This window comes from Limulus polyphemus, unplaced genomic scaffold (assembly GCF_000517525.1).
Source record: "Limulus polyphemus unplaced genomic scaffold, Limulus_polyphemus-2.1.2 Scaffold671, whole genome shotgun sequence".
Classification (NCBI taxonomy): Eukaryota; Metazoa; Arthropoda; class Merostomata; order Xiphosura; family Limulidae; genus Limulus; species Limulus polyphemus.
In genome coordinates, this window is record NW_013666281.1 from 425,134 (window position 1) to 437,121 (window position 11,988).

Consider the following 11,988-nt stretch of genomic DNA (forward strand, 5'->3'; position numbering starts at 1 on the left):
ATGTTTATTTCGATTCTTTTTCTTTTTTTTGTGGTTACAAGGTCGGTCAAATTGACTGATCTCATTTTGAGATAGGGTAGAGAAAATAACAGATAAACTATAAAGTTTTACTGAAAAAAAGCATTTGAAATGTGTTTAGGAGGTAGTTAGTAAGGATTACACAAAGGAAATTTGAGATTTTTGAGATGAGGAAAAGTATTTTTAATTTTAACATGAAAATTAATTCCAAACAACTACTCAATATATTCATGTACAAATCTTTATTTTATTTTATTACAAATACTTCACTAAAAAGTATGATTTTTTGTATGTGAAAGATTTATAATATTAACTGAAAGACTGCCAGATTATGTGAAGATATACAAACTGTATTGAAAGTTAGAAGTATTAAATCTATTAAGACTTTAAACGAGTACAAAGAGGTCACATGGTCATTTAAATTGACCAAACTGGTGCTGAGAGAGTTAATAGAAAAGTTAAATCTATCAAAACTAGCTTTGTCTTGGACTGTGTTTTTTATTGGATTGTAAAGGTGTCTAGTGTTCTTATTGTATATTTAAAACAACAGAACAAGTATAAATTTTACAGAGGTGGGTTAACTCTTTCATAACAAAATCAGTCGATTCAACTAACCTCATAACCACTTTTGTACTTGTTATATTTTCCATATTATAAATTTTAATACACTTTGTGTATCTTCAGAAAATTTGACAGACTTTTAGTATACATTAAAAGTCTTTTGTATACCAAAAATCAAAATTTTTAATGAAGTATTTTTACTAAAGATTTGCCCATGAATATATATAGTATTTCTATATACTAGTCCAAGTGATTTCCATATTAAGATTAAAAATACTTTTTTCATCTCAAAAATCTCTAAAACCTTTTGAATAAATTTCAAACATTTGTGTTCAGTATGACTTTATATTTTATCTGTTATTTTCTCTACCATAACTTTATACAAGATTGGTCAATTTGACTGATCTTGTAATCACCAAAAAAATTAATCTAAATTAACTATTTTTTCTTTTTAGAATGACTTGAAATTGTAATATGAAACTATATTTATTATTCTAAATAGCTTTAAGCTCATAACAGTATACATCTATTTTTGCTTAAATTTTGTTTTATTGCCCTTTGAACTGCATCTGAGTACTACTGCGGCCATTATAAGTTGTAAAACACTTGGCAAATATGCATCTCAGATCATGCTATCAAATTACATTGTGCACAAGCTAATTGCAATCTGCTCACAAGAAAAAGTTTATTATATTACTATTATCTATTTAACCTAATCGAACTTTAACTAACATAAAGGTTTCTATTTTTACATTTTAGTTACTTTTATGATAAATAAAGAATACACACATGAAAAACAAGAAAAAAAGTAATTACCTGGTGGGTTTTTTTTATACTAATAATACTACTGCACTAAATATTTTTTTATTTAAATATTGCATCAAAAAAACATAGAATTAATAACGTGTAAAAGCAGACAATGTCCCATAACTGTCACAATTTTTCTGGATTTCTATGTGACAAGAGCCGTTAGAAATTCATCTACGCTAGTCAATATCTTTTCCGTGGGAATGAAGCTTGTACTAAAATAGAAATTGACAATTCTCTGTTCAGAAAACAACATAATAGATGAAAACATTGGCTTTCTATTGGTTATACCTTCTAAAGCATTGAATCTCAGAAAGAACTACTGGCAATTTCTGAAAGGATGTAACAGGTGAGCATGACAAGAGGGTTCTGGTTATCAATTTCATAGCTCTGTAACCAAATAAGATTTAATGCTTTGAAAATTATGCTTTTCCTTACCAATGACGATATTATAATAAGTAATTTATGTTAAATTTCATACTTCTTTGAAGGGTGATAAAGAAATTAGAGAAGAGGAGATACCTAGAGAGCAAATGTTCAATTCTCACATTTGGGGAAATTCTAGTTTTTTTTAAATATTGCCTTATAAAAGTATGGACTTAAATCGTATACTATTAAAATATGAATTATTAGCTATGTTTTTATGATATATTTATTGACATATCATGACAAGAAAGTAGTTTAATTAGAGAAGATTGAAGAAAAATTTAACTATATCTAGAAGTAAATGTTGTTCTTCAGATGATATGTGAGATTTAATTACAGTTTGAATGTAGAAATATATTCACACAAAATTTTGCTCAGAAAAACAAAGTTTATTGCTAATTAGCTACAGTGAAATCATTCACAGGTACTTAACGTTAGGACTTTGCACAAAATTGGTCTGTCTTCTGGTGGATCTCTGTTACAAGTAATTCCTCAGTAACTGCTCTGGATTTAACCAAGAGGTGTATTCTAAAGGACTTGTACATCAGGTCTTGGCTAAAGCCAAATTTGACACACTTCATTGTAAAAAACCTATTGAATATCTCCAGCAGTGGGAATACCAGTTTAAGTGAAACACGACATTAATTATCTGTGTCAGGAGGAAAAGGAATCAAACAAACATCTTTTGCAGCTGTGAACCAAAATACCAAATGATATATCACGCAAAGAGAAGTTCTTTGGAAGATAAAATTTGATCACAGAAATTATTCATACTTGTCACATGAAGGCATTGCAGATCTGTTTAGAAACACGTTTCCAGGAAATGCTGTTACATAGAACTTTACAATGAGTAGAACTAAGATATCTTATGTTATATCAGAGGGCTTAGGACCATACTTTTGTAAGACTTTATGTGAAAGAATTTCAAATGCTTCAGCATTTATGCTGCATTATGATGAAATTAATAACTCTAAAGTACACAAGGCAGTATGATCTCATTCTCAGATACTGGTCAGATCAGAGAGGATAAGTAATAATTCTATTCTTGAAAGCACTGATATGCAAAGATAGTAGATGTTTCCAAGGGAATTATAGACAACTTACTGGAAAGAAGTTTCCAGATACATCTTAGTAAACTGCTTAACCTGGGATCAGATTGCCCTATTGTTAATAAGACAGTAAGGAAATGAAATCATCAGGCTTACCAGATTTAATGCCAATCACTTCCTGTAACAAGCATGTAGTGCACAATTCCTTTCATTAATAGTCGGAAAGTGTATAGTGGAAATGCAGAGAAATTAGAAATTTATTTGATCTAATTTTTTAAGTTGTCATCATGCAAAATAGAATATTTTCAGGAGGAAGTTGAGGAACTTGGGTTTGATGAAGAATTGTTTATTAGACTTGTGCAGTGTTGAAGCTACCAGGACTTCAATGGATTTTATATACTTGGAAACCTATGCTTGAATATTTCTTACAGTCTTGCCAAAGACAGCCGAAAGCAACAAAACCAAAAGTTATATACAGGAATGAACAGTACCTACCTACATGTTGGCTGCTGGAGCTGAAAACACTTTCAACATTGGCACCAGTTTACTTTCTTCTTAGCTTGCAATCTGGAATATTTCTAAAGATGTTTAATCAGAGGAATTCTTAATCTATATCATATATACAGAAATTTCAGGTATGCTCAGGTTTTTGAAAAACGGTGTTGTCTCAGTGAAAGAGGATAATCAATTAACTGTCATGGAAATTGGGAAATATACATGATCATTGTTGCAAAAGAAGTCTGGAGTTCAAAACTTACTACCATGAACATACGAAAATTTTGTAGATTGTGACCAAGTATCTTCAGAAGAAACTGCTTCCTGACATTGACCTGCTGAGGAGTATGAAATGCCGTCCTCTTTTAGTGCAGCTTTGAAGAAGAAAATGGTGCTAAAAAGTCAGGAACATTTCACTGAAAATGCCTCAGATGTTTCTGGAGTATGACAAATGAGTGAAAAATATGTCAGTTGGAAAAAGATAAGAAAGGCAGAGTTTGTCATTATTGGCACATTGTTTTACAAAGCAAAATGGCCAATGTAGCTGACAAATACAACATTCTGGTCTAACTTATGATAGCATCTTTGCACACAGTAATGCTGGAATTAAAAGAGCATGTCTGAAAGCAAGAAAATACTTACAAAGGAAAGGACACTTTTATCAGGTAATTCCATAAATGGAGTTAGAAGAGTAAATAATGCAGTATAAGAAATACCTGTAACAAGACAAAGTCTTTAACAGAAATAGGCAGACATGTACATAACTTATACAAATATAGTCTTGAAAGTATAAGGAATTGGAGAAGGTGAAAATACAAAACAAATGAAAAAGTAAGAACAAATGCAACTTGAAAGAAGCAGGAAGAAAGGAAAAGAAAACTAGGAGATTAAAGAAAAATCTATGGCGAAAAGAGGACAAACAATTAGAAAATAAACTAAGATCAACAGAGAAGTTGTTCTAAGAAGTAAATGAAAGGTTTGAAAAGGCTTTGAAAGACAAGAAATTGGATGAAACGGGTGTAACTTGTAGATTTGTTTAGTCAGAAAAAACAAGAATGAAAGAAGCAAGACAACATGTAGAATGAAAGGAGAGACAAAAATTGGCACCAAAAGAAAGAGAATATAGGATGACTTTCCAAGACCCTAAAGAAAAAACTCTTACTATTTTCTACCCAAGGCACGCAGTTTGTTATTTGTAGTTTCATAGAAGACCAGTACTTTAATTTTGCATCATTGCTAGCTATTGCATTTATTTCATTTCATAATTTATGCTTTTCATTTTATTATGTTTATCAAAGCTGTGTCCCCACAAATTTGTAGCAGTATAGACTGGATGGCTCCTAGATACAGTTGTAGTTAATTTACTGGAATAAGAGTTTCTTTTTTACAAGAACTTTGTGTTAGTTTGCTCCTTACCCATGTCTAGCTAAACAGCTCCTTTAGAAGTCAGTAAGTTTACAGTCCTAATAAAAGAGAAAACATTTAATTGTTAGGGTAGAAGCAGTATAAGTTTTACGTTTTTATAAATTTCACTTAACAACATTTAATAATTAAACTGATTCTAAATTGTTCTTTTTGTGTTTTTCAAGTCTGAAGTATGCATTTGGTAACTAATGCTGAAGATAAGGATTCAGAGGAAAAACAGTTGAGAAATAAAATAAGCAGTGTCTGTGAGTTTATTTATTGCTAATTGTTTGAAAAGAGGTAAGTTTCTGATGTAGTCATTTGGAAAAAAAAAATATCCCAAGAAAATCATAAATATTCCTAAAATTCCCAATTAATACATAAAATAATTGAAAATAGCCCCTAAATTTTTGCCAAAAGGTGCTTGAAAGCCTGTATAATATTTGTGTGTCTTGTTTTCTTCAATTGTATGCTCTATAAATAAATACAACAAAAAAAAATGTTGCATAATTAGATAGAAGTCAGCTTTTAATATCTTATAATTATATTTTTAGGAAAAAGTAGTAGTGATGACAAACATTAACTCAACCCGGGATTTACAAACAGAATTAGTTGGAGCTCAACAGCTTCCCACAGATCAGTTCAGGAAGGTTACACAATTAAAAGATTTGCTGGAGAAGATCCTCATGTTGGATCCAGGAAAACGACTCTCTATCAACCAGGCACTCACCCATCCATTCATTCAGGAAAGAATATAAGTTGGGTAAGATACAGTATTATGATATGTGTTATTAAAGTATGTAGTGAATTCAGTTCTGAAGTTCACCTATCAGAGTCAGTACTTGAATGGTTAATCTTGGACTTGCCAATGTTAAATTTAAAAATTACCTACATACCTGGAGTAGTAATTAACTAGCTGAAACTAATAATAATTATGAAATATCATTGTTTCTCAAAAAAATGTCTTATCTTTGTTTGTTCTCATAACATCAAGCATTTTTTATTTTTAAAGAATAAAATATAGATTATTGTCCTACAATCCTACTTCAGCTATTCTTTCAGCAAGTGTTACTGATCAAAAAATGTTTTATCTTTGTTTGTTCTCATAACATCAAGCATTTTTTATTTTTAAAGAATAAAATATAGATTATTGTCCTACAATCCTACTTCGGCTATTCTTTCAGCAAGTGTTACTGATCAAAAAATGTCTTATCTTTGTTTGTTCTCATAACATCAAGCATGTCATATTTTTAAAGAATAGAATATAGATTATTGTCCTACAATCCTACTTCTGCTATTCTTTCAGCAACTGTTACTCAACCATAATTTTATTTTTATACAAATCCCATATTCACATTTTAAAATGCTATTCTGAAATGACTGTCATGGACTTTTATTAAACCTGAAGTACAAATCTTGTGATATACCTCTTCAGAGATTAACTTCTCTTGGCCAGGTTTAATATTTAGCATCCATGGACTGTGAATCCTGGTTTTCACAATTTAGGAGTTGCGATATACTGTAAGAGCAAGTGAACTCTGAAACGTTCTTACCTGCTCTCACCCGAAGCTATCTCAATCCTGAACTGCCCTCAGAATATTGCTAAAAGTTTTCTCTAACAGCACACCAGTCTTTTATACCTCCTCAGTTTTCAGAATGTGCTGATCATGTGACTAACCTGCACCATCTATACTAGCACAGCTAGCTCTGCTATTCTAGAGTAATCCTCATTTTCTCAGTTGGCATTCTAATGTATAGACATGTGTTTTAACTCACTCTCCATGTGAATACAAAATTTTGATTTTGCTTGATCACAAATTTATATCAGTTTCAACTTGTGTTATATTTTCATTATTTCTACTCATTTGTTTTAAAAATATTTCTGTTTTCCAAATTCATATGCATTCATATGAATTTGATATTTAATATGGCGGATGATGAAATTCCTGTTACAGTAGACAACAGTTCTGACACAAGTCTCAGGGTCGACGATGTCTGCTGAGGAAATACAGGCTTTTGTTTGTGGGGAGTTCGTGTCTTACATTCAGCCAACTATTTCTTCTTTTCACATTACAATTTTTTGTGGGGAAGGATATAACTAATGGGTGGAAATTTCTTTCTAGGGCACTTTCCACCTGTTATTGTACCTCCATGTAATCTCATGGGTTAGGTATTGTTCTTTTTCACAGGAGATCTGTGATAAGCATGTATTCCTCACTCTCAGTAGGTATACCCATGTTTAGCAAGTTTATGTGAGCTTGTGTGGATTGACCTAATTTCCGCACACGATAATTTAGGTCTTTCATGTCTTCTCTGCTCAGTAGTTGGTAAGGTAGATTTTTATCATTCTTTTACCATCTAAGTTAATTTAGGTTAAATTTGCATTTACAGATTGATTATTACTTTGTTATTGTTTGATTTTTGGTATATGTAGAGTTTTTCACGATAGTTACTGTTAAGGTAATTGTAACTTCAGCCAATTTTTTGTGTGTGTTGGTTCATTATTTATATTTCTTTTCACTGTTTATGTTATTTAGTTTTTAAATTGATTTTTCTCTACTACTAGTCACATGTAATTGGGCATTAGATTTGAGTCAAAATTTGTTATTGTTAACTTTGTGCCCTTTTACTCTCATGTTCTTCATAGCTGATTTTGCTTTTGTGTCTTTTGTCTTATCAGTTCTTTGAGTGGACTTAAGTTCAATATTCACATATCTTTTATCTTCTAAGATCCTATAGTGGTTTTGTACTTTGAGTGTTGCTAATTGTTTTATGTTTTAGGTCAAATTTCAGTTTTGCATGTTCGTTATTTTCATGTATTTTGTAGACTCTTCCATCCTTCTGTTACTCATCTGTCCCAGTTCTCTGTCTGGTTGTTTGATCAGGATTTGACCATATCAACTGTTATAGGGCTGCTGTGTCAAACACCTTCAATTTCTGCCATGTCCCTTTGTTCTGCTGGATTGGAATCTTAATGTATTCTTTCATGCCCTGTCCGGTTCTTCCTTTGAACCCATTACAATGTGTTCCTTGTACAATCTTTCCCTTAAAATCTATTCCTCCTCCTCCTGGCATCGTCATTCCAATATTTATACCGTTAATGTTTTCCGCATCTTTTATCATTCCTCACATGTTATCCTCTCTATAGATTGGGCCTTCCTTCCCAGGAAGGTTGTTTAGCCTTTTCTCTTGTTTCGTTACCTTCCATTTCCCACCTGTACTCCCATTTGCAACCAGATCAACTACTTTATCCAGTTCCATCCTTGCGATGTTATGTGGCTCGTACTGCCTCGTTCCGTGGAATTCCTCTGTTTCCCATGATCTTTTCCTTATTATGCTCATGGTTGGGTATGTCAACTCATATGACTGGCATATGGAAGGTCACCATCTACGTAATGTTTCTTCACACCAAATTCATCAGTTGACTATGTCTTTAGCTGCTTGGATCCACTGTTCTATGGAGGAAATTATTCAGGCTGGTATGTGGGCAACTCCCAATACATTTGTCACACATTAAGTCGACATATTAATTATCTTATTTGGTTGATATACATCATATTTCAGAATCCCACCTGATGTTGGGTGTTGCCTGATCAGGTATGCGTAATATTATATTAGCATTAAATCTGTATACTTCTATATTGCTCACTGTTGAGATGGCGTGTTTCTGTAACATCAGTAGCCACTTATCTGATGGTATGTGTATGTATATATATATATATATATATATATATATTTTTTTATCACTGTTCCATATATACAGGAACATCACTCATGGACTCTATGAATAAAGCAGATGGGGAATTTTGGTCATCTCTACTGACTTGTGATTCATCCAGTCGTAGTCTTTCTGCTTTTCAAAGTAGGGAATCACAGACACCCATTGCACTGTCTCTGGTTTGTCGTTCCTCCAGACTCCACAATGCATATCCCCCCTCTTGTCTTCTAGTGAAGCACGGAATCCTTGCCACTTCAAGTTCTCAGTTGCTGGAGTGGTGGACCGAAGAAGTTTCCTTTTGAGTGGATTTTGTATAACAAACAAAATCGGAATTTGTATATCATGTGTACCCACTCGGGGAGAAGAGGGGTCTTGTTGTCATACTCATTACTGAACAATGATTATACAGTAATATTCAATTTCCAAGGCACTCCCAGAATGTTTTCTGCCCTGGTGGACTGTACTTGTTGATTTCACAAACTTATGCAAGGCGCTTCCACTAGATACATAAAACAATGTATCTCAAGGTGCTTCCCCTTTATGTTTTTGCCCAGGTGGACCACACTTGTCCAAAGTATTGAATATTATGTGTCCATAGCACTTCTCCCTGGATCTTTTTGCTCGGGTGGACTGCGCTTGGCATGATATGACAGATCTCAAGGTGCTGCCCCTGGATGTTTTTTGTTCAGGTGCACTGCACTTGGCTTATTCATATATAATTCATGGTCCTTTTGCTCTAGCCACTTATGATTATTTCTAGCACCTTACCATGGCTTACCATCACTATGTTTGGTACTATGGTCTGCTACATATGTGAATGAAGTATGGCATGTCTGTTGACAATGGGCTGGTTATAAAAACCCTCACTCGTGTCTGTAATTTTGTTTTTCTTCATCCTACATATCCAAGGTGCTTTCCCTGGATGTTTTGCATAGATGGACCACACTTGACATACTTTGATGTACCCATGGCACATACTTATACAGGCTAGTTGTTGCTTCCACACTAGAATTTCTATGTTTGTCAACACTGATTCAAGACTGTAAATCTCTTTTTCTGAATGCATTGGTGCCTGCCAATTCAGTTCCACCATCTTCTTATTCCAGTGTTAATTACTGGGTGAAGAGCATACCTGTTCCAGAAGGAGTGCTATACCCCACAGGTGTGCTTTCTCTGCATGTTCTTGATTGGATATTGACGTGCCTTCACTGACCCCCTCCACCTTTGCAGTGTGGGATTCTAGCTTTGGGTGAAAGAAGGCAAGACCATTTTGGAAGTTAACATTTCCTTACATTGAAAATGGTTTCTGATGAGTACTTACCTCCTTTCACCCATTTTACACCCTTCCTTTCCAGTGATATCCTTATGTTTCTGATTTGTATCTGCCAATTCTTGAAAATGAGGATTGCTCTAGAATAGTAGAGGGGGCTAGCTGCACTAGTATAGAGGATGCAATATGATTGGTGGAGGGTAGTCACATGATCAGCACGTTCTGAAACAGTGTGAAACTGATGGGGTATAAATGACTGGTGTGCTGTTAGCAAAAAGTTTTAGCAATGCTTAGAGAGCAGTTCAGGATTGAAATAGCTTTGGGTTAGTGGAGGTAAGTACATATCAGAAATACATTTTCAGTGTAAGAAAATGTTAACATCCTATTATTAGTCAGATAACAGTAGCCCAACAGAGTTTGGTGGGTGCTGTTGGCTATCTACCTTTCCTCTAGTCTGTAAGTTGAAAATTATGGCTGGTTATGCACAAGTAGTCCTTTGTGTAGCTTATACAAAAATCAGAAAGAAACAAACAATTCACTACTATGCTGTTGTTTTTCTCAAAGTGAATGTAGGATTTAAAGCATTATGTTTTTTGTTATTAGTTTTTAAAAGTTTTGTCAATAATACATGTTTTAACATAGCCGTTTAGCTTGGTAAAAAGATCCAGAGAAATGTTTTATACCTCTGGGATAATCTTCATTTCTTTATAAAGTTATAAAAATATCTGTTTGCAAATTGTAATGAGCTCTGATTTTCTGCACCTTTTTCAATTTACAAATATCTTTATTTGGTATTGAACATTAATAACATTGCAAGTTTGTAGGCCTATAATTTAAGTCTTTTTTTTTAAACTATTGAGAGTAGAAGCTTAATTTTATGTACTTAGTTGTAGTAATTTTTTTCAAAAACCCTTTGAAATAAATTGAATTTTTTTTATATTTGCACAACTATTCAAAGATTATTTTTCTGTAAGATTAACTGCAGTTGACCAGATTGTAGCCTAACTTTCTGGTATGTTTACTTATCCTTTTTTACACAGTACTAACTTAATTAGGTTGCACTGCCCATTTATAATAATAAATCTTTCTGGATTATTCCTAGTCGTAAGTTATATGAAAAAATTCTAATTTCAACTGTATTTTTTTACACCATTGGCAATAAAACTGGGCTTAGATTTTAACACATAATACTAAATTTTGCAGGACATTACTCAAGACTTTTACCTCTATGCATGCATCACTGTTCACCATGTTATAAATACAGGAAAGCCAAACAAAATTCTGTTGAAACCCTCAGTCAAATTCACATATGTGGAAACTTATTGTGTATAAAATTGTAGTAGGGTTCTGAAACTCAAGTATAATAAGGCCAAACTAGTTTTAATTATTTTAACTGTTCAATCATGTAACTTCCTTTCAATAATCATGAGCATTCTTTGATAGAGCTAGCAAGTAGCTAGCATATGGTACTGGTATATGCTGGAATAAATCAATTTAATAGCACTCCACAAATAAACCCTGATAAAAACAGTGTTTAATACTATATATTAAGTTTTGTTGTCATGCCACGGCTGAAAAGGTGTACGGAATTGTCAGTAGAGCAGAGAGTTCGCATAAAAGTTTTACGTGATGCTGGTTGAACTCTCTGACAAATTACTGCAGACTTGAAATACTCCACAAACATTGTCAAGTACACCCTAGATCATGAGACCAAGACAGGTAAAATTTTAAAATAGGAAAGGAAGAGGCAGAACACATAAACTCAATGATATCGATGTTAAGTATCTTCGTTTATGCAGTCTGCAGTACAGAAGGAAGACTGCCACTGGTCTCAAAGATGAGATAAACAACCATGTACCAAATGACAGAAAAATGTACAGATTTACAGTATCAAGAAGACTCAACAAGAATGGAATATTTGGTCGTGTAGCATTAAAAATCTTTACTTCGATCTCCAAGTATTGTCAAGAGACTGAAATTTGCTAAAAAGTACAAAAACTGTACTGTTGATGATTGGAAAAGGGCTTTATGGACAGATGAATCTAAGTTTGAAATATTTGGTTCAAAGCGTAAGTTGTACCTCCAGCAAAAAAAAGGGTGAAAAATACTTATCTCAATGCATAGCACCTACCATGAAGCATGGGGGAGGCAGTGTGATGGGGTGGGGAATGCTGGGGCAACAGAAGATATTTGCAAAATAGATGGAATAGTGGACCAGCACAAGTGCCATCATATGATGG

The 11,988-nt window shown here is 33.2% G+C and overlaps 1 protein-coding gene across 2 annotated transcripts in view; it reads left to right on the forward strand.

Annotated features, from left to right (window-relative positions):
* Positions 1 to 11,988, forward strand: part of LOC106459870 (serine/threonine-protein kinase PRP4 homolog) — a 96,013-nt gene that overhangs the window by 68,270 nt on the left and 15,755 nt on the right. For both annotated transcript variants that reach the window (XM_022386430.1, XM_013919543.2), the window contains exon 14: positions 5,315 to 5,523. In XM_022386430.1, the coding sequence (XP_022242138.1) occupies positions 5,315 to 5,518 (204 nt within the window). In that variant the 3' untranslated portion in view covers positions 5,519 to 5,523. The remainder of the gene's footprint in view (positions 1 to 5,314; positions 5,524 to 11,988) is intronic.